General features: G+C 48.8%; 1 protein-coding gene across 3 annotated transcripts; it reads right to left on the bottom strand.

Annotated features, from left to right (window-relative positions):
• Window positions 1-1,155: 1,155 nt before the first annotated feature.
• On the bottom strand, window positions 1,156-22,114 carry Smg9 (SMG9 nonsense mediated mRNA decay factor). 3 transcript variants are annotated; one of them, XM_027945869.3, is made up of 14 exons: window positions 21,850-22,114; window positions 19,064-19,219; window positions 16,199-16,273; window positions 15,843-16,107; window positions 15,652-15,749; window positions 13,442-13,554; window positions 9,349-9,460; window positions 7,460-7,555; window positions 6,965-7,050; window positions 4,355-4,461; window positions 3,539-3,646; window positions 3,251-3,379; window positions 2,835-2,979; window positions 1,156-1,681 (listed from the first exon to the last, which is right to left on the bottom strand). In XM_027945869.3, exons 2-14 carry the CDS (start codon window positions 19,211-19,213, stop codon window positions 1,603-1,605), a joined length of 1,563 nt encoding a protein of 520 aa, XP_027801670.1. In that variant the 5' UTR covers window positions 19,214-19,219; window positions 21,850-22,114; the 3' UTR covers window positions 1,156-1,602. The 3 variants fall into 3 exon arrangements, with proteins under 3 accessions (XP_027801670.1, XP_027801672.1, XP_027801671.1); XM_027945871.3 differs by having other exon boundaries at window positions 15,843-16,098; XM_027945870.2 differs by lacking the exon at window positions 21,850-22,114 and adding an exon at window positions 21,659-21,727.
• Window positions 22,115-22,735: the final 621 nt, after the last annotated feature.

Below are 22,735 nucleotides of genomic sequence, written 5' to 3'. Positions count from 1 at the left end.
CTTCTGATCACTGCCCTACTTTCCCTTCTCTCAACCCCCCCATGTCACCCAGCAGACCCCTTGGGTGGGACAGGATCCACAGGTTTTGTCAGGGAGGAGCTTAGTCTGCAGCTGTGGGTGGCAGTTGGGAGGGTTTGTACACAGATAAGAGGAATGGAGTGAAGGATTTAGAAGCGTTTCTGTCAGGAGGCAGAAATATCACAGCTCTGAAGGGCCCCTGAGGATCACTTAACACTGGGACAATGGCCAGCGAGGGGAGTCAGGGAGCGGTAGCACCAGAGCCTGCCCCAGGTCTCTTGTCTCCCTTCTAAACTTTAGCCTTGCTCTCTGGGGACCAGCAGGGACTGCCCCCTTCCATCCTGATGGCTGGCTGCCACTGCTTTCTTCACTGTCCTCACTTCAGTCCTGCTTTTTTCTGAGGAGGCCCCAGGATACCCTCTATATGGACGCTAGGACAGGATGGGAATGCCTGAGAGGAGGAGGCGAGGGAGACAAGTGCAAGTGGCGGGTGAGGACTAATTGGGGTGCTAGGCCAATTTGGAGACATGCTTTGGGCAACAGTGAACTAAGATTACGTTCTGTATTTAACTGAGCAGATGAGGGTTGGCTCTATATTGAACTGTACAGTACATTTAACTGAGGGTAGATTCCAGATTTAAATGAAAGGTAGGGACTCCAGTTTTAAGAGGAAATGAGTTTTACAAGGGAAGGGAGCCACTGTATTTAGCCAACAGCAGGCACTGTCTGTAAGGATAAGGTAAGATATTTGAATTAAGGATAAGTACTATATTTAACTAAGGACAAGTTCTGTTTTAAAACAAAAGTATTCTATTTAACTAGGCATTTAACCCGAAGGCAGCCATTGTCAAGAGAGCAGAAGAGCGTGGTCACCACATTTAGCTGGACAGTGTACTCTCCCATTCAAAACACAGGGATGGGAGACTCTATGCAACCTGGGAAAGCAGAACAGCCCTTTCTGGGGGCTTCCATCTTAGCAGACACTGATCTCTGTTCCTGAAGTCGGTGCCCCATACTGGATGGATGTGTCCTTGAGGCAAGGTCATTTAAGATCCAATGGGGAGACAAGAATAATTGCCCTGCTGCCCGGGTCCGTACGCTGGGTGGAGGGGATGGAATAAGAGGAGCACGATGACAGACTTGCATGACCATGTTTATTCAAACCACCAGATCCACCCCAATACAGAGCACTCTAGATCCCATCTCACCTTCCAGGGAAGGTCCTGGAGCCTGGGAGAGGGGCCTGATGCTCCTGTCCCTAAAGAGGGAGTCAAGACAAGGCTTGGGGCTTCCTGGTGACCACTTTAACTCCTCCCACTGCCTGTCCCTATGGGGGACTTAGGATAGGCTGCTCATCCCATGTTGGGGTGGGATCTCTTAAAGTCACCCCTTGAGCAAACCCCCAGGAATTGAGGGTGCAGAGCCTGGTCCTGGACACCTCATGTCTCTGGGCGGGGAAGTCACGATCCCTCATCCGTCAGGTCTGCTCCACTCTCCACCCCACCAGGGGAAGGACGTGTGTGCTCCTCACTGTCCACTGAGGACCCGGGAGGCTCCCTGCATGGCGTTCTCCTCCCCTTGGCATCAGGCCAGCAGGCGGCTGTACTCTGCCAGAGCAGAAGACTTTTTCACCCCATCCCAGATCCGGGCAGCATAGTGGAACCTGTGAGAGGAGGTCAACAGTCAGGGTGGCTATGGCCGAGGCCCCTGGGCAGGTGGGAGAATGGAGGCCGTGTATGGCCCAGCACATGACTCCAGAGTCTCTCAGAGCCCACTTCCCTTGACTGAGACACAGGGAAGACGCCAACCCCAATGGAAGGCGGCCCTGGTTCTCTCATCTCACCCAGGGAACTGGAGCTAGGTGCTGGGCTCCAAGGAAAACTTCAGGTGCCATATCTGAGTCAAACCTCCTACCCCTCTCAGTTGTGGCCTCTGTGGGGGAAGGTTTTTACTCCTATCTCCCTCCAATGTTGTGATGGTGGAAAACATTTTTGCAGCAGCTGCACAACCTCTACCAGCCAGGTCCTCCCCATCCCCACTGGGCCCTGGCTCAGACCAGCGGGAGGAGCAGAGTGAGGCTGAACACCAGCTGGCCCCCTATAAGCCCCGCATGTCTTCCTGCTGTGTTTGCACTCCTAGCCCCTCCTGGCCACAGCCAACTGAAAACAGACCATGGGGAGCCAAGGAAGCGGGGCTGCACGGAGCCAAGCTATTTTTCATATTTGTTTCTCTTGGAAATAAAATGAGGCAGGCCTGGACCCATTTGCTGTGGGCTCTGGACACAGAAGTCATGTAAAGTATTGGCTAGAAAAGAAGTTTAGTGGCATGTGGAAGCAGGGGGAGAGTCAGCAGGAGGAAAGTGGAGGAAGACAGTGAGACGGAGTTACCCACTGAGAGCTGAACACAGCGCCTGTGGCTCCTGTTGGCTTCTGGTTCCCTTCTCCTGTAAGGCTAGTTCACTCAGGTCCTTGGATCTTCAGGTTTAACTAGGCTCACTGATCCTTCTCTTAACAATCAAGTGTGACCTTTCTATATGACACTTTTCTCTGAGGCTAAATTTACAACCAATAAAATCTTGTGAAAAGACCTGTTACCCGCCCCCCACTTGCTAATCAGGAGGATCCAAAGTCATGAAACGGCATGCTGCCTGGCACGGATAAGGTGTTTCTAAGACAGCAGCAATCATCACTGCTCCAGAAAAGGATGCTGAGGTCTGGAGAGGAGGGCTAAATGAAGTCACACAGATCTCTGAGACCCCCCTTTTGTTTGCAGTAGGGTGGGGCACCTCTAATTGACCCTCTACAAAAAGCTCTTACCAGTTCTTCTCAGTAAGGATTGTGTGTGACAGCTGTGGCCGAGCCATGGACATCACTTGGCTCCTGAGCTTGCTCACCAAAGACTGGAAACTAGGGTGGCCACGGTACCCAGGCAGCAGGGAGAAGAGTGGGCTGGAACCAGGCCCTGGAGAGTGGGGTGGGGAGAATAAGACAGGCAGACTGCAGGAAGGTCTCCCTGCAATCAGCATCCTTGGCTTCAAGAACACCTCAGAGTTCAGCCCCAATCCAACTCTTCCTATACCCTCACAACTCTGAACAGGTTCCTAAGAAAGGGTCCAAGCACTTTAGGGACATCTTTTCTCAGGTCCATGACACTCCCAGATCAGGACAGCCTATTTCATCTCTGACCCCAGGGAAGGCTATCTCCCCATGGCCCCGATTCCCTTGAAGAATACCTGCCCTTGGTGGGGTCTCACTTTCTGCTTCACTATCCATGAAGGGCACCAGGAACAAGTTGACCTCAGAGTCCAGGAAGTCAGGCGGGAGCCCAGGAAAGACATTGCACTGTAACATGGACAGAGTACCTAGAGGAGGAAAACACTTCAGCCTACAGGTACCACACTGTGGGTCAGGGGGGTGAGAGTAGATAATGTTAGAGCCAGAGTCAGGAGGTCTGGGGGTCTCTGCCAGGGGATCGTACCATGGGTTAGAAAGCTGCTATTTAGCTAGAAGGTGGTTCTCACCCTTGTAACGCAAGTGGGAATGCGCCATGAGCTGGTCGATCATCAAGTGCATTTGCCGCAGCTTCCGAGGACAGAAGTCCTCCCGGCGAGCTTTATTCTGTAGGAAGACTGAGGGCGGGAGCAGACAGGCTGCGTGAGGATGGCAGTGCTGGCTCTCACAGAGTCCTCTTTCTCACCCTAAAGATCTGCCCTCACCTGGAGTTCATATCACCGTCAATATTTCTGTAACCTCACCTTAATGCCAAGCCCTGTGCAGGGAGATTCTAGAGTCCCAGGGACAAGTCAGAACTGGTTTCTGCCCTCAAGGAGCAGCCAGTCTAATGGAAAGATGAGGAGGAAGACGGCCATACGATTGGGAGTGTGATAAGCAGCATAAGGGGCTTAGCAAGGCCGGGGAGGTAGGGAAGACCCTGCATGGGGTAGAGGGTCATAAATGAACGAGATCTTTGCAGAAGGTGAACCAAGGATGTTGCAGGAAAGGAGTGGCAGGTACAAAGGCTGGACGAGGAAGAATAGGCACCTGAGGGCTCTTCCAATCAACCCAACACTCCTTTCTTGAGCCCTATACCAAGAAGTGCCAGGGACCCAGAAATAGGCAGATCCTTTCTGATCCTAGGCTTGGTGGCCAGGACTGTACTGAGGCAGTGGGAATCTGAGAGGAAGCAGCAGCTAATCCCTTTTGATTTCCCTCTTCACAACTCTCCTACGTGCTCTTTCCAGATCCCACATCTGCTCTCCCTGCTTCCTGAGGCTCATGGCTTTCACTCCCTCCTTCTTCCTCCTGCCCATTCCTCTAGCCCCCAGGAAACCTCGTACCCAGGTGGGGGTAGTACTCGGTGCCTTCATCAGAGCCTGATGAGCTGCTGGACTCGTGGCTGGGGGACGGAGTGGAGGGCTTCACCATCTCTGCTGTCTGGAGGAACCTGGGGGTTTGGAGTGAAAGGCTGTTTGTTATTGCAGGAGCAATAAACACTTGCACTCCTTACCCCCCAGTCTGGGTGTGGGGTGCCCCTTGAAATTCTGATGAAAGCTATAGTCACATACATGCCATATTTCTCACACAATTTTAAGGAGTTCAGAGACAACCCTCAGACACCAATCCATGGAACTATGTCAACTGTGCAAAAATTTTATGTGTTTACCATATTTTAAAAAAATAGCCAGTTATGGTAGCATGCATCTGTAGTTCCGGTTATTTGAGAGGCTGTGGTGGCAGGATCACTTGAGCCTAGCTTGGGCAACATAGACCCTGGCTCAAAAACAAAACAAAACGACTATTTTTTAGAAGCTTTAGGTTCACAGCAAAATTGAGCAAGAAGTACAGAGTTCACATACCTCCTGCGCCCCCACCCCCACAGCCTCCCCCACCATCAAGAGCCCCTGTAAGAGTAGTGCATTTGTTACTGATGATCCTACACTGACACATGGTTATTACCAAACCCATAATTTACATTAGGGTTCACTCTCTGTGTTGCACATTCTGAATCTGGACAAATTAGGATGACATGTACTCACCATTACAGCACCTTACAGAGTACTTTCACTGCCCTAAAAAAGTCTTCTGTGCGCTGCCAAATCCTCCCTCCCTCCACCCCCAGCCCCTGGCAACCACTATTTGTTTACTGTCTCCACAGTTCTGCATTTTTGTAAAGTTAAAGTCATAAAGTTGGAATCACATGGTACACAGCCTTTTCATATTGGCTTTCTCATAAGCATTTTAGTTTCCTCTGTGTCTTTTCATAGCTTAATAGCTCACTTCGTTTTAGCACTGAATAATATGCCATTGTCTGGATGCACCAGTTTCTTTATCCATTCACCTTTTGCAAGACACTTTGGTTGCTTCCAAGTTTTGGCAATTACGAATAAAGGTGCTATAAATATCTGTGTGCAGGTTTTTATGTGGGCATGTTTTCAGTTTGTGCTATTTTGAAATAAACTTTCCCAGTATGTGAAAGTAAATAAAATAAACCTGTTATCCAAGATAAGGGATAATGGGGTCTAATAAAATGTGTGGACTTTCTCCTCATAAACAAAAACATTACCACAATTTTAAGGGGCCCACCTACTCTGAGAAACCCACCTGCAGAAAATGGCTTAACAACAAGGCTCTTTCATGTGCCTACTGGGGAGCCAATATTCCCACCAGAACATAAAACTCCATGAGAGCAGTCTGCTTTATCTGTTTCGTTCACCCATGTATGCCGGCACCTGACATCCACAATGTTCAATGTACTTGTCATGTGAATGAATCCCAGAGGATGGTGGCAGGAGGGACTGTTTCAGAATTAAGTCACTCAGTTCTGATCACAGATCTGGTTCTAGCAGTGGCCAAGCCCACAGCTCATCTCCCTCACCAATTGTTACAGGTGCTATGCTGATTGCTTTGATTTCTTTAAACTCAATCTGCACCAACAGTTCTGCTGATGAGGAACTGAGGAAAGGAAAGACATCTAATAAGAACTAGGACTCAAATCCTCAACTGCCTGAGTTTGAAGACATCTGCTTCATATTCCCAGTTTTCTCTTCCCTGTGAGCCTGTCCCTTCCCTCTGCCTGGGCTCTGTGCCCAAAGCTGCTACCCTCTTCCTCTCAAGGTTCCTTCTGGAGTCTGAGGCCAAGAAGGATCCTTGAGGCCAAAAGTTTTGAGCAGGCCTTGTCTGGGTGCATTTCTGGAACCTACAGCTGCTGCAGGCAGGATTCCTCAGGTCCTATCTTTTTTTACCCACCTGCCAAGGCAGCAGAGGGATGGCATACATGCCTGGAGGAGATGGAAAACAAAACTCCAAAGACCAGACAAGCCCAGTCCTTGTGCTCTTCATTCACAACTTTGTATTAAATATCTACCTTGTGCCAAGCCAAGCACTGTATGAGGTGCCTGGGACCCTGCCCTCCTGTGGCTCACACTCTTGTAGGGGACAGAGATCATCAGGAGATCCATAACCTCCCACTGGAGTGGTAAGTGCAATGAAGGAAAACAGTGGGTGGGGGAAGTCCCAGGGGATGTTGTTATATATTGTCAGGGAGGGCCTGAGGTTGACCCGAGCAGTATGAAGGAGTCTGAGAAGATCTGCAGGAAAAGTGTTTCCGGCTGAGGAATGGCATGCAACGATCCTGAGCTGGAGGAGGAAGAATCACAAAGCCCATATGTCTTTAATGGAGGAAGTAAGGGCAAGCAGGAGTAGAGCTCAGCAAGGTGATCAGATGCACAGGAGCTTGTAAGGCAAGCATGGAAGGCCTTTGAATATTATTCTGAGCCATGTGAAGTCAGTGAGGGTTTCAAGTGCATGTGCATCTTTGGGGAGGGGGTTAGGTGGGGAAGACCCACTCCAACGGGCTGCTGTGTGAAACTTGTGAGACCTTGGGCCTGTGGGTTCAGTCTCAGGGCCTTTGTCTCACACCTCACTCCCCATCCTGACCCACTCCTCACCTGTACAGACTGAGGTCTGTAAACCAGTCCTGGACGACAATCACCACATGGCAGACCGTGAAGAGGAAGGCTGCAATCTGGAGTGACTAAGACGGGTAGGAAGGAACAACAGAATTGAGGGTCTCTGATGCCCAGACTATGGTTCTTGATCCTAGGACTAAGCTGAGAGAGCAGCAGGGCAATGGCCTCAGAGCCTTCAAGCACTTTCTGTTGCCAGGCGCTGTGCAGGCTCCCTTACAGGCCAATCCTGACTAGGGCAGGCAGCAGGCACTGCCCCGTTTTACAAAGGAGGATGCTGCAGCTTGAAGGGAAAGGGGCAGGAGCCGAGCCAGATCTGATTCTTCATGCTGTCCTCTTCCTACAGCTCTCAGGGCACCCAGGGCTCTTATGAAGCAGACACTAAGTCAACAACCACATGCAGCTCCCATCACAGATCCTGAGAGGGTGGGAGGGGAGTGTAAAATCCTCACCCTTGGTCTGGCTAGGCTCCCTTACCTGCATCTCAACATAGGTGTGGGGAAGGTTGTACTCTGGAGGCAGTTTGCGGTCATTATTGATGAGATGGTCCAAGATGGAGGGGCTCAGGATAGGCTGGAGCACAGGAGAGAAGACAAAGTGAGGGAAGGGACCGATCACAGCCACCAGACTTCCATACAGTCTTCAGACAAAGAAACAGAAGCAGGCAATTTCTAATTAGTACAGTGCTAGGTAGCAGGAGGAGGGTAAAGGAGGGTAAATGGAAAAAATTTCAAAGCAGATACGCTTCCCCCAGCTCCTTTACAAATCATCACTGCTCGAAAGCACCTCAGGCCCAAAGAGAAGACGTCTCCTGGTGCTAATAAATTTATCATTTACTTGAATGAGTCACATCCCTTAAAGACTCTTTTTGTTGTTAGTTGTTTCATATGCTTTCAAAATTGTGCTATGATAATTACTTAGGTCAAAAACAACTAGTAGTGTGAAATCCGGTGAGGATTTAAAAATTACATCAGTGCATGTAAAAGTTCAGTGGTGAGCTCGACAACTTTTCTTAAAGGGCCATTCCACTGAAAAATGATAAGAGTTAAATCACTTCCACAGTTACTACTACTTACTGTGGTGAGTGGAATTCTTTTGGCAAGGGCTTTCACAACTGTTCGCTTTCTAGGACTCTAAAACCCAAGCAGGACTCTGTTACATCTTACCTTCCTTTCTTCCCCTCACAGGCCTCGGACTCAGCCCACAGCCAGGTGGGTTTGTCTCTAGGTCCTGGTGGCCCCTGCACAGGGCCTGGCACACAGTGCTCACCTCATATTTGTAGGTTTTCCACTCTCTACCATCAATACCCAGTGACCAGAATGCTGTTCTACCAAGTATGAGCACCAACTATGGCCCAGGCCCTGTGCCCTGAAAGCATGACAGGTGGGGAGTGGCAGCACACACTGGCAAAGCACTTGCTGTGAAGGGAAGTGCACCTGGGCAACAGTGGGCATCAGAGGCGGGAGGCTTCTGAGAGGAGGCCACCCCCGCGGGACTCCTCAGGGAGAAGGTTCAGCTGTCTATCGTGACAATACTAAGTGCATTTAGCACTCAATTCAAGCTGAGCACTACCATTAGGACTTCACTTGTATTGGTCTTTGAAACTTCACAAACACCCTAGGAGGTGGACAATATATTTCCCCACTCGAAAAAACTGAGGAATGGAAATGCTGAACAACGTGATCAAGTCTGCAACAGTCACTGTTGGTTTCAGGTAAAGACAACAGGATGCACAGAGGCCAGAGAGGAGAGGGCCCTGGAGAAGAGCTCTTGTGTGTGAGGCTGGTGACTCCAGAGGTTGAGGAGAGGAGACTGAAGGAGTCAAGCCACAGAATTCAATGTCAGGCTGAGGAACCGGGACTCTGCCTGACAGCTAGGGAGCAGCTGAGGAAAGCTGCCAAGCAAATGCATGACAGGTCAGTTCTAACGACGATACAAGTCTGAGCACTAACCTCATGCCACGTCCCAGTTACGCACTGGGCCTGGACTGCTCCACTGAATCCTCAAAACTCCTAAGATGCTAAGTACAACTCTCATCTCCATTTGCTGATAAAGACTTGAGGATTAAGGGGGTTAAAATGTCAAGTTTCCTAGCTGGTAAGAGTTAAAGGGTCAGGCTCTGGGCTCACACTTGAAAGCACTGGAAATGTGCTAGAAGAGCCTTCAGACCACAGTGTGCAGTGAATAGGAGGGGCAAAACCTGACTTGAAGAGATTAAGGGCCAAGAAAAGACACGACCTGACCAGGGGCATCCAGTACGAGCATGGCCTGGCCGGGTGCACATGGAAGCCACTCAAGGTTCTGGCTTCATAACCCCCTAGCATGGGGCTGAGCGTGGGAAGGTGAGGCAAGTGTGGTGCTGGCACCTGTGTGTCCAGGAAGACAATCCGTTCTTGGGTGATGAAGAAGTCTATGCCACTGGTCTGGTTGCCCCCTCGTTCCTTCATTTCAGCACTCTGGGCCCGGAAAACATATGCCCTGTGATGAGGAGAAGGCAGTGGTGAGTTGCTGGTTCTGGGCCTTGACAATTCAGAGTAGAACCCCATAAGCAGGGAGATGCAGTTTCCTGCTGCCCACTAAGCCTTCCATCTGGGGTTCGTATCTAAAGGGGGTCATGTTTTGTAACCCGTGCCTTTACTTCTGCCCATAGATTAGTAGACTGAGGTATTTAAGAGCAGAGACTCTCCAGACTGCCAGGATTAAAATCTCAGCTCTCTCTCTTCCTGGCTCTGTGGCTTGTTCCCTTTCTCCTCAGTTTGCCCATCTATAAACTGGGGATAACAACAGTACACAAACTTTTAGGATTACTGTGAAGTTAATATATGCAAAGCCCTTAGAATAGTGCCTAGTATACAGCAATTACATAGTCTCTTGCTCCTAGTTACCGAGTGTTCCTGCTATATGCCAGGCACGAGGACAGCACTGAACGCTCTCCAGCCCCATGGTGAAAGACAGTTTGGAGTCTTGGTTCTCAATTCCTCCCCTAGGCAAGTCTCATTTCTACCTGTGCTGGGTGCTGGGAACATGAGGGTAAAGGAGGCAGAGCTGGGTCTTGCCCTCCACTACTAAAGTCAACTTTGTGACCGAATGATTTTCTCTTTCAACCTGAAAAACCAGAATAATAGTATCTGCCTCCTGAAGGGTAATTTCTATCTCCTGAAGATGCTCCATTGTCTTGTCACAGAGCAGGCATCCGCCCACTTCACAAACACTGCACGAAAACCTCCTATCTGCCAGGTACCAGGACTGAGCAGTGAACAAGAAAGACACAGTCTCTGCTTCTGTGGAGCTTAGAAATCAAAGGAAATTGGTAACTGTGGGCAGTAGAAAGAAGAGGTGTGTAGCACTGAGGGGGGACAATGCAGTTGGTGGAACCGGGAAGAGCTGCCATGAAGAGGGAAATGACACTGTGGGGGAGACAAAGAGGGAGTTAATTAGGTGGGTGTGCAGGAGAGAGAGAGAGGAGTTGGATGTAGAGGGCTATTTCAGGAAAAGAAAGGTGGCTTGTAGAAAGTACTGGTAAGAGCAGAAAGAATGGAACAGTGGGACACAGGAAGAGGTAGCAGCAGAAAGAGGCCACAAAGGACCTTGTAGGACATGGTCAGGAGCTGGGGCTATTGTCTTTGAGCCTATAGAAGCCCCTGATAAGTAAAGGAAAGGACTGTGGGTGGCAAGAACAGAGAATGACTCCTGAGGCCCAGGACTGAAGCCTCCCTTTGTCTCTCTGACCTCATGTCCTATGACTCCTGTTCTTTTTTTTTTTTTTTTAAATAACTTTATTGTATTTATTTACTTTTATGTGGTGCAGAGGATTGAACCCAGTGCCTCACGCATGCAAGGCAAGCGCTCTACCACTGAGCCACATCCCCAGCCCCGACTCCTGTTCTTTATTTGTGGTGCTGGGCATCAAACCCAGGGCCCTGCTCATACTGAGCAAGTGCTTACAGCTACTGACTGCCCTTCTTGCTTCCTCTGCTCCAGCTCCTTAGCCTCCACACTATTTTGCACATACTTTGGGAAGTTCCCACCTCAAAGACTTGCACTTGCCATTGCCTCTCACTGGAACACTCCACCCCAAGTCTGAGTTTTCTCCAATGTTCTCTTTACAAAGGCCTTCCTGATCACCCTGTTCAAAACAAACCTAGGCCCAACCATCTCCCCCATACCTCCTCTTTTGTTATCATCATCTAACATGGCAAGTGATAGATCTGTTTCGTTTTCAATCTCCCCTGTTAAATATAAATGCCATGAAAGCAGATTTTTGACAGTTTTACATTCTCCCACAGGACCTGGCACAATACCTGGCACATACTAAGCATTTGATATACACTTGCTGGGGCTGGGATTGTGGCTCCTTGGTGGTAGTGCACTGGCCTGGCATGTGTGAGGCACTGGCTTCGATTATCAGCACCACATATAAATAAATAAAATAAAGGTCTATCGGGCTGGGGTTGTGGCTCAGTGGTAGAGCGCTCACCTAGCACATGCGAGGCCCTGGGTTCGATCCTCAGCACCACATAAAAATAAATAAAATAAAGATATTATTTCCAGCTACAACTAAAAAATAAATATTTTAAAAATAAATAAATAAAGGTCTATCAACAACTTAAAAAACAAACAACAAAAAACAACTTGCTGAATTGAACCAAGGCAGAGATCAGATAGGAGGTTCTTGGTATCCTTCAAGGGAGATATTAAAGACTTAGACCAGAGAGGTGGGAATGAAGGAAAGAAAAAACAGATGAATTATAAAGATATTCAGGAGGTATAACCTATGAGACCTGATGGTATCAGAGTTGAAGTCAGAGTTGGTACCAAAGTCTACTACTACATAGGCTGAGATGGCTCAAAAAGATAAGCTGGGCCAATGGGATTTTCTCTAGCTCAAGAATCTGGTCAAAGGACCACAGGAAATTTTTGCTACCTGGGGGTGAAAATTGAAATGGAAACAAAGCTCTTCAAGAAATCTGAGCTGTTCCCAAGTGCAGCCAAGCTGAGTTGCATGAGTGAGCAGAGAACAGAGAAAAGTGGCAGAGGAACCTCGCAGCTACAGTTCCAGAGGATGTCTAGTCTCACAACAGTGATTCCTAACCTTTCCTAGATCTCCATCAGCCCCCTGAGACCTGATGAAAAGTATAGACTCTCTCCCTAAAATAGCCTGAGTGAAGATGGGTATAAAATTCTGCATATACTGTTAGGAGGTTCACAGACTCCCTAATTCCTACCTGTGGCATCCTGTGGGTAACATCACCTGGTTTATAAAATAAACGCCTATTTTTTTAAGATAATGAATCTGTCCCTTACTTCCTGAGTCAGCTGTTATTCCTTCTCAGTCTCTATACTGTCTTCCTTAATTAGATATCTCCCCTCCCTAATTTCTTCCTTTCTTCCTTTTCTGCCCCGTTTTAAGCCTTTTTTCCCAAGATTCCCCCCCCCTCCAAAATCTGCTCCTCAAACTTTATCCTTTATCTTCATAATCACGCTTCATCCTTACTTAAGAATATTGTTCAAGCCAGGGGACTCTCAGTTCTGGTCCTCCTCAACATAGAGAAACTGGGAGACCCAGTAGGACCAAGGCTGGTATAGAACCCACTCCCTGTGTCCAGATTTCTTTCCCCCACTCTATTTCTCAGATCACATCAGCCACCATCCTGTGAGCACTTGGGCACTGTGCCAAGTTCTTGTTAACTTTTGCCTTCTTGCTGAGTGCCAGTGACTCAAGAGACTTAGGCAGTACAATCACAGCTCAAGGCCAGCCTCAGCACTTAGTAAGGCCCTCAGAGACTGAATTAGACCCTATCTCAAAATAAAAATTAAAGGGCTGATGGGGCTGGGGATGTGGCTCAAGCGGTAGCGCACTCGCCTGGCATGCGTGCGCCCGGGTTCGATCCTCAGCACCACATACAAACAAAGATGTTGTGTCCGCCGAAAACTAAAAAATAAATATTAAAATTCTCTCTCAAAAAAAAAAAAAGGGCTGGGAATGCAGCTCAGTGATAAAATGTCCCTGGGTCCCGTTCCCAGTACACAAAAACAATAACAACAACAAACCACCATTACCACCACAACAATGAGAAACCTATGCCTTCTTGAGTGTGATCTGACAGGTTTGGGGTTCCTCTTCCCCAAATCCACTTGAATGTGGGATTTGGGAGGTAAAGAGACCTGCCCAAGGTCAACTGGCTGATAAGCAATCAGGGCTGCGCCTGAACCTATCCCAAATCCAACTTCCTGCCAGGGCTCTATCAAAAGCAGGAAAGGAGGGAAGAAGGAACAAAACTGGCTGTGCAGACTTTGTCCAGCCCATAATTATCCTCTTCTAATGAAGAACTGAGACCTAGAGAAGAGAAGCAACTGCTTTGGTAACATCACTTATAATACTCAGACCCACTCTGTCCCTGCCCCAAGTGAATGCCCACCTCCCTCCTGGCCTCCTGCATCCCTAACTGATCCCCTCACCTCTGGTCTTCCTCTGGAGTGTTGGCTGACAACAATGACATGACCATGGACTTGCCTGTCCCCTGAAGGCCCAGGACACCAACCACCAACACGTCAGTTTGATCCAATAGGTACTGTGGGAAAATATAAGAATATGACTTTCACAAATATGTTAGATGTTGGTGCTGAAGCAAGACTGGAGACCCCAGAAACCTTTGGGGCTTGCCCACCTGCTTTATCAGATAGGAAGAAAAACGTCTATGGTCCCAATCTCCTCATTTGGGCAAAAGGCCTCTGTTCTGTGTCATGGTGGGGTTATGTGGAATGTTGTGGATACAAAGAACAATATCTGTAAGAGTTCTGTGGAAAAGAGCCTGGCATGGTCAAGAAACTAAAAGGAAGTCAAAGTGACTGAAACACCATGGGAGAAAAAAGGGATGTTTGATCTTGCAGAAGAGAAGGTTAGAGGCAGAGAAACTAAAGAGCAGGTTTGGAAAGACAGGAATGGGTAACTGAGGGCTCTTGAAACAGACTTCTGAGAGGCTTCCTGCTTCAGGCAGGTGTAGAAAACATTAGGAAGCATGACAAAGGCAATGGTGTGCAGAAGCAGAGATCAGAACATTCAGGCTCTCTAAAGAGACCTTTGCCTCTGTCCACCAGTTTTGCTGCCTTTTACCACAAGGGGGCGGAAGAGATACTCAAGGAAAATCTTGCTTCCCTGAAGTTTGGTTCCTTAGAATCATGGGAAGAGCTATGAAAAAAAAAAGGGGGGGGGGGGGAGCTGGGTGCAGTGAAACAGGCTTATAATCCCAGCAACTTGGGAAGATTAAGCAGGAGGATCACAAGTTCAAGGCCAACCCAGGCAACTGAGTGAATCCCTTTCTCAATGGGGGTAGGGATAGGGGGTGTTTGGCTCGGTGGTAGCATGCCCCTGGGTTAATCCTCAGTACCAAAAAACAAACAAATGAACTGGGCTTAATCAGTAGTTAATGAGCTTTAATACCTTAAAGCATAATATCTGTTCAATGGTGGGCACTGATCACATGTGGATACTTAATTAAAGGAAATTAAAAATTCTGTTCCTAGCCAGGCATGGTAGCTCATGCCTATAATCCCAGTGACTAGGGAGGCTGAAGCAGGAGGATCACAAGTTGGAAGCCAGTCTCACAACTTAGTGAGAATCTGTCTCAAAATGAAAAAAGGGCTGGTGATGTGGCTCACTGATATCTCTGGGTTCAATTCCTAGTATGAAAAAAAAAATCTGATTCTTAGTTGTATTAGCCACCTTTCAAGTGTTCCAACAGCCCAATACAGAGGTAGTGGCTACATTACATACATCATTTCCATCACTGCCGAAATTTCTACTTGATGGTGCTGAAGGATAGGGCCTGGACACTTTTTTTGAGGGTTGGGGGGGTACCAAGAATTAAACTCAGGGACACTCACCTACTGAGCCACATCCCCAGCCCTATTTTATATTTTATTTAGAGACAGGGTCTCACTGAGTTGCTTAGCGCCTTGCTTTTGCTGAGGCTGCCTTTGAACTCACAATGTTCCTGCCTCAGCCTCCAGAGCTGCTGGGATTACAGGTGTGTGCCACTGTGCCAGGCTTTTTTTTTTTTTTTTACATCTCCAGTTGATGTCAATGTGAGAGTGGACATAAAGGCAGCAGGAGCTGGTATTATAGGTACTACATGAGCCAGGCATATTTTCCTAATAAGTCCAGGTTGCTATGAGTTCGGGGATACCATAGGGATAATCTGAGCAGGAGTGTGATGTGACAGGTTTGGGGGAGAAAAACCAACAGAGAAGAAGAGGTAGGTATTTTTGTAGAGGAATGTGAGGTGTGAACCAGAACAGGGGTAGCTGGAATGGGAGACCTCTAAGGAATGAGACTGAGAACTACACTGAGACAGTGAAGAGTTTCAACCAATTAGGAGTGCTGCAGCATGATCCAGGAGACACCTCTGCTGTGAGGTGGCACAAGAGATCCCAGGGTATCTGGGAGTACCTCTCTACCAAAGTATTTCAGTAGTTTAACAACTAGCACAGCTGAGCTGGTAGACACCCAGGGCTGGTTAGGCAAGAACTTTCTGATTCTGACCCTATTCACTGCTGTAGCTGCCCGAAAGTTGTCTAGTCTGGTGTTGCCTACTGAGAGCCAGAGGTAGGGGTGAAGGGACAGAAGGTGTGGGACCCAGGGAAGCTCAGGTAGGCAGGGATCCCAGTACCTCAATGGCACTGTCACACCAATTCATCTGGTCATCCACCAACTTGATGCTGTGTTTCATACGCTCCGGGGGCAGTAGTTTGGCCTGGCCCACAACAGCTGGAGAGAGGAAAAGCAGAAGTCAGAGGATGCGGTGAAGGTCTACGTATGATGGGGGCCAGCTCCCAACCTGCCTGCCTGGCCCCAACTCACGGTCCATGGCTGTTGGTGCGGCAGTGCCCATGCCCCGGTTCTGGATCTGATACACAGGCTGCGTAGGTCTCTGACCCTCCTTCTCTCCCTTGGGTGGTGCAGGGGCTGCAGGAGGTGGTGGGGCAGTGCCATCAGGGGTAGAGGCACCTGTCACAGCCACAGGCCCCTTCCCCTCCTCCCGTGGCTTCATGAGGACAATGGGCTTCTCCAGAGGGGCTGGAGCAGGTGGCGCAGCAGGGGCAGTTGGAGGTGGTGGCTGCTTTGACTGTGGGAGTAAGAAGGTTTCAGCCAACGGAGAGGATCTCTTCCCTAATGGCTCCCCTTCTCCCCCCTTCCAAAGGTGCTTCCCAGCTCACCCGCTCTGCTGGAGGTTTCGAGAGGATGATGGGAGTTTTTTGCATGACGGAAGTGCTCGTTTCTTCACTGCCATCCTGTGGTCAAGGGAAGGCAATTACTCAGGAATGGCTCCCCTGGATCTCCTAGACACTCCAGATGGCCTTTAGGGGCCAGGTATCACTTAAAAAACCTCCGCATATTACCTTCTTCAATCCTACCAACACATCTGGGGGACAGATACTGTTATTCCCACTTAACAGAGGCACAGAGAGCTTAATTGGCTTGCTCAAAGTCACATAGTCAATAAGCACTGGAGCAGGATTTGAACGAGGCAGCCTGGCTCCAGAATCATGTCCTCATCCATTCTTGCCGCCCCCAACCTGTGCAGGCAGCTGAACTTAAGGTTGCTTGGTGAATTTGCAGGGACACCAAATAAAACACAGACACAAATTACCTTTACACAAGCTTCAGGACGCTTCTCTGCTCTCGGCCTCAGGCTCCCCAAAAGGGAGAACAAGAGAAAGTCATGAGAGGCTGGCCAGAGAGTGAGAGCACGTTTGGAAGTGAGCTTTTATTGGGGGGACCCTTGTTCTTTAGAAAGTTCTATCCAAAAAAGGCCAGGGTATCTGGGAGTACCTCAACTCCAGGGGTGACACCTACATCTGAAGACCTTCAACTCTATCCGAACAGGGCAACGCCCAAGTCACCATGAAATGTAATGATTGGTCAGAGCCTCCTGCTTCAGGACTGGAAGGTGTGAGTCTTTCTGATCAGCTGTCCAGGGGAAAGAAGCCACGGCTCTGAGGCCAGACAGATCGGCTCAAACCTGGTCTAACCTATTTTTGGCTATGAACTTGAATAAGAAACTACCCTTCACATGTGCCTCAGTTTCCCCCTCCAGTGGGTGGGTTTAGGTGTTTCTTCCTCACAAGACTATTATGAAGACAAAAGGTGAAAGAACTTGCAAACTGCCAGCATGGCCCCTGACACAGGCAAGTGCTTCCAATGTGAGAGCCGCTGGCAGTACTTGCTGTCTGGATCACTTCTTCCTCAGACCTGCACCAGAGGGCTCTGGACTGATTGCCACATGTTGCCCTCTTCCTGACTCCCCTGACTCCCCTCCACTCTTACAAGAGGGGAAAGTCCTATTCCTTCTTTGGTTAATTGAGTAACTCGGGAAAATCTTGACCACTCACTGATCTGCTTCTTCACCCAGTCACTGAAGATACCTAAACCCTGCTCACTTCCTTGGCTCAAAGAAGAACAAACAAAAGGGTGACATGAAAGTGTGTTGGAAAGAAGAAACATTTCTAGGGAATACCTGAAGGGCAGCAAGTTTCCAGGAGGGGAAGGAAAAGTGAATGACTTTTAGGTGAGCATGTCTGAGTCTGGCCACAGTCAGCCTGGACTCTATGGGATGGAGAGACATGGATAGATATGTGTGGAAGGCAGGATGTACAGCACTGGAACCTGACCAGCAGAGGAAGCAGGAGGGAGGGAGCATCCTAGGATGAGGCCCAATGGACCGTCATTGACACAGGGAGGAGAAATTCAAGGAGAGACGGCAGGAAGATGCTGAAGTCAGTAGGGGATGTGTAAGATGTGAGGAACCCATGGTGAGTCAGGAAGCTGCCAGGACTTGGGAGCAAAGTCAGAGACAATGATAAGACCGGGGAGCTGCTTGTTTAGGGACGAAAGCTGATGGTGTAGGAAGGCAGTGACATTCTCCAAAAGGATGTGCGTAGAATAGTCTATGCTGTGACCCAAGAATAGGAAAAAAAAGCCCAGTTCATCTTGAAAAAATTATTCTTAATACTTTTAGTTTTATGGCTCAGAAACTGGTCCCAAATTTTTCTTTCTTCCACCAAGTATCTCAAACGTAGGCAGGGCCTTAGAGAATGCACCCAGAGCTGGGCTTGGTGGCACACAACTGTAATCCCAGTGGCTGGGGAGGCTGCAGCAGGAGAGCCAGCTCAGCAACTTAGCAAGGCCCTAAGCAATTTAACAAGACCCTATGGCTCAGTGGTTAAGTGTCCCTGGGTTCAATCTCTGATGCCAAAAAAAAAAAAAAAGACGGAGAGAGAAAGCACCAGAGGACCAGTTCTGGGTTCCACAGCAGAGCAAAGCAAGGCTGAGGCACAACTGAGGCCTCCTGATTCCCAGTCAGAATGATGTTATGCTTGAGATTAATCTGGACCTGCATCTGAGGCCTGGCCCCAAAGCTTATTGACTGTGATTTGGGGCAAGTCCCTTTGCCTTTTAAGTTCATTTTCCTCATAGAGAAAATGAGAACTGTCAAAGGTTCTACTTCATGGGGTAGGTAGGTGTAAGGGTTTAGGAAGACCCACAGGATAAAGCACTTAGCACAGTACCAGCACACTGTAAGTTGCTCGATAAATAGACACAGTTGCTATTGTTATTGTTACCAACTCTTTAAAACATGAGATTTTGGCAGCTCAAACCCTCCAACGACAATTTTACTCAGAGTGAAATCCGTAATTCTTTCCAAGGCTTACCACCTCTCTGTCCTCATCTATCAATCTCCCTCCTTCCTCATCTACAGTAGCCATATTGGCCTCCTGACTAATCCTTGAACATACTAGATCAGGCCACCTCAGGGCTTTTGTACTTGCTGTTCTGTCTACTCAGATTTGGGTATGGTTTGTTCCCTCATTTCCTTTAGGTCTCTGCTTCAGAAGTCAACTCTTCAGAGGGGCTATCATCTAAAACATCCCCCTTTTTTATTCTCCACCTTCTTATTCCATGAGAAGTCAGCTGAGATACATCCTCAGCACCTAGATTGAAGCCTGACACATGGCAGATGCTCAATGAGCATTTGTGGAACAAATGGACCATGAATGCTGCTCTTGGGTCAAGACACTCACCCGTCTCTCTCTCTCCCAGGGTGCAATGTAGTCCCTCTCCCGACCACCAGGCCCAGAGAGATTCTGGGGACCACCAGAGCCAGGCTCCTTCCACCGTCGGCGCCGCTCTATCCCATAGAGTCCAGGCTGACTGTGGCCAGACTCAGACATGCTCACCTACAGAGGGAATGAGGGGATTTCAGGACAAAGAGAGTTTCTTCCCACTCCACTTGGCTTCCCCAGGAATTTCTTTCAAAAGAGAGCTCTATAACTGTGGCACAACTGCCAGATGGCTCCCAATACCCATTCTTTACTTCTTCCAAATTCTCAGTTCTGAGCTAGGTAGGCTTATTGAGACTCATTTCTCAGCTTTTGTTTGTAGCTGGGTGTGGCCACATGACTAAAGTACGTTCTGGCCAATGGTATGATACCAAAGTATGGTTTGGCAATGTTAGGAAACTTTCCTTTATAGAAGCTGGCATTTGCCTTTTGCTTCTTTATCCTCCTGGCTGAAAGGAATGTGGGTGTACAGTCTGGAGCTCAGACAGCCATCTTGGGATGGGAAGCAAGTTAATAGAAGGCATGGTAAAACATGACCCAAGGTTTGGCAATCCCATATTAATCTTAAATGCCTCTGCAGGCAGTGAGAAACATTTCTTTCACTTCTAAGTCAAAACCATTTTCAACTACTGAAATGCTCTAACACAAATACAATTTATAGGGACAGATTCACATAAAAATTAAATATTCTCCAACTCAAAATGCAGCAAGTCATTTTCTTACAATGAGTAACTTACATGAGTAACAAGACCCTCATTTGACAGCTCCTCTTTTGATTACCTGTTACTAGTATATGAGTGGCTAGGGTTCTAGCATCATGGGCCTATGTTTACCTGATAACCCACTGCATTTCAGTGTCAGTTCACCTTTCATTCCTGATGGTCTGCCATCCCTCACACTCTGAATTTCACTTAATGGTCCCATCAGTGTTTAATTAGTTATATAATATATGGCTATCTACTTGACCCAGTCTCCACCATTCAATTATCTGTTCAAAGGTCCTTAGAACAGTTCCCCCAGGTGTTTGTACATCATTCCGGTGAGGTATTTTGAGTACTAAACTATTTACAGGACCATACAGGGCTCTAACTCAGAAGTCAGCTTAACAAACTGATCTGTGGGTCAAATCTGATCTGTCTCATTTTTGCAAACACAATATTTTATTAGAACATAGCTACATCTATCAATTTACAAACTATCTATGGCTGCCTTCTTGATACAATGGCAGAGTTGAGTAGATGACACTGGTCTATAGAGTTTAAAATAACTGCTCTTTGGTTCTTTATAGAAAAGTTTGCTGACCCTGCTAAGTGCCTGTTAAATCACTTTATGAATCCTCCCTACCCCCATATTTCAGTACTTAATGACACAAACAGGCCCTAAGAGAGACTTTCCAGACTGAAGTATCTATTTACAGGACACAGGAGCAATTTTGCTAGCCAGACTGCAGCTCATCTAGCCCCTCTCACTGCTTGCTATGTGACCTCTCCCTCAGCCACAAATTGGATTGAAGGCTGTCTTCCTAGACAGGAGGACAAGGGCCTGTTTACGGATGCTTATGGAAAATGATTCACTCAGCACTGAAATGACTGTTTACAGTCTCTGATGGAGCTCTCCCCTGAACTTGGTCACTCTTTTGTCCCCTGCAATTAAGTGTCTGTTTACATATTATTCTGAAAACCTCAGTGCCTAAGTGTCTGTTTTTCATGCCTCAATGGTACTAAAGGACCTGTTTATGTACCTATGAGGGTCTCCTTCCCAGGCAAATAAGTGTCCTTTTGCACACTACTTTAGGACCATGTACAGTATTTGAGTTTATCTAACTGCCATTGTGGGGAGCACAAGGCTCCTGTTATAGCTAAGTATTGGGAATTAAAAGCATGTGTTGGGTTTATATCAGCAGCTGCAGACCTTGGCAAGATCCCTGACATGCTCTGCTTCTTTTTCCCCTCAGTTCCCTGAACTTATCCCACCTAGATGCAATCTGAGGATACCAATGTTGTGTCCAAGCTGCTTTGGGGACTACCCCCACCACTTAAGAAGCACATTTAAGTGCCTATTTACAGGGCTCCTATAGTGACCTCCCAGAAATTAAGTCTAATTTTACACATTCTTGGGGGGTGGCGTTCAGCATTTCCTCACAGGCTCCCTTTGGGGGAATCCTGCAGAATTGTACACTTGCAAGTTATTCGGGGAGACTCCCAGTTCCTAACTTGTGAACTTTGGCCCATCCTCTTGAGGCACCCAGCGCGCCAGAACTTAATAGCCTTTTCACACATTTTTTTTGTAAAGGACTCCCCCTACAGGCTCCTACGTGGGGACAGTCCTCCCGTAATTAGGCATCGGTTTAAAAGGCCTCCCCTAGGGAACCCCACCACTCCAGACCCCATTTGCACGGCGCTTGCAAGGTCGCCCTAGGATTCAGGAATCGGTCTGGGCTTTCCGAGAGGGTAGTTCGGAAATTCAGTTTCTCTTTACATGTTATCGGAGGGACCTGCTCAGTCCTTTTGGGGGTAGGTTACAGTAAGGTCTCCCAGAATCTAAAGTTCTATTTACACATTATTCGTGTCTCCCGCCCTGACTCTCGCCAACCCGGCCTTTGGCCGCCGCTCTCCGCTCGCTACTCAGTTCCGCACACCCGCCGACGTCCCAGCGACCCGTTAACGGTCGAGGGAGGGGCGGGGCTTGCGGCGCGTCCCCGCTCCCCGCCGGTGCGCGCGCCTCGCGCAGGCTCGCAGGCTCCTTACCTAGGGCGGCTGCTGATTGGCTCCTGGGGCGCGGCGCGCGCTCTCCCTTGACGGGAATCGGGTGGGGGCGGGGAGGTTCCAAAACAAGCCACCCGCCGTAAAAGGTGCCTGGGGGTCGGGAGTGTGACAGACAGACACCGGTCCCTCCGGTACCGGCCTCGGCGTTCCCGAAGGGGCACCTAAGGAAGGCCGTCCCGAAGCAGGAAGAAAGAAGGAATATCGTGCGGCCAAGCTGAAATCGGCTCGCTGCGCATGCGCTGCAAGCTGAGCATGCGTTGATGAGAAGGTTGGCTTCAGGACGCATGCGGATGACAGAGGAGGCGGGAGCGCGCCATGCGCGTGCGCGTCATTTCGGGCGCACGGTTTCCAATGGGTTAAACAGAAAAGAGGGAGGGCGCGCGGCTCCGGAGATTTGGGGTTCGAGGCCCGCCTCTTACGTTTTGTTAACGTTGTGGAGTGAAGCGGCTCGGAGAAATTTTAATGTCCTCTGCATGAATCACAGCTGGCGGGGGCCCTGGAAGAAGTCCCAGTTTGAGGGAGGAAGCGTCTAGGGGATCAAATCACTTCAGAAAGAGCACAAGTGCGTTTGGAACCTTAAGGAAAGGCAGGGGCATTCCAGACGGAGGAAACCCCTGGAGAAAGGTGCAGCCTTGGATCGAGGGGACCCCCGGGCCCCCGGATACCAGATGGGCCAGCAGAGGTGGGCGGGTCAAATCCTGACGTCAGTGGGAGAAGCGGCCTGGTCCAGGCAGAACTACGTCATAAATTCCTCGGCAGCGGCGGAGGAAGACGCACCGGATCAAAGCCCAAAAATTCAAAAGTCCCGGGGCAGAACCTAGAGCGCGCCAAAGGCCCAGGGCGCGGCCGGGGTGCGGGGGAGCGCATG

This window comes from Marmota flaviventris, chromosome 18 (assembly GCF_047511675.1).
Source record: "Marmota flaviventris isolate mMarFla1 chromosome 18, mMarFla1.hap1, whole genome shotgun sequence".
Taxonomy (NCBI): domain Eukaryota; kingdom Metazoa; phylum Chordata; class Mammalia; order Rodentia; family Sciuridae; genus Marmota; species Marmota flaviventris.
Note: the sequence above shows the minus strand (reverse complement) of the source record. Positions and strands in the feature narration are given on the sequence as shown.

Bases quoted from the DNA above. Each gene is read 5' to 3' on its own strand.
- Smg9 (XM_027945869.3), bottom strand. From the start codon at position 19,213: ATGTCTGAGTCTGGCCACAGTCAGCCTGGACTCTATGGGATAGAGCGG. The intron at 7,556-9,348 runs GTGCCAGCACCA...CCTGTGCTCCAG, and splicing joins TTGTCTTCCTGGACACACAG to CCTATCCTGAGCCCCTCCAT. The intron at 1,682-2,834 runs GTAAGAGCTTTT...CTCCTCTCACAG, and splicing joins ATCCTTACTGAGAAGAACTG to GTTCCACTATGCTGCCCGGA.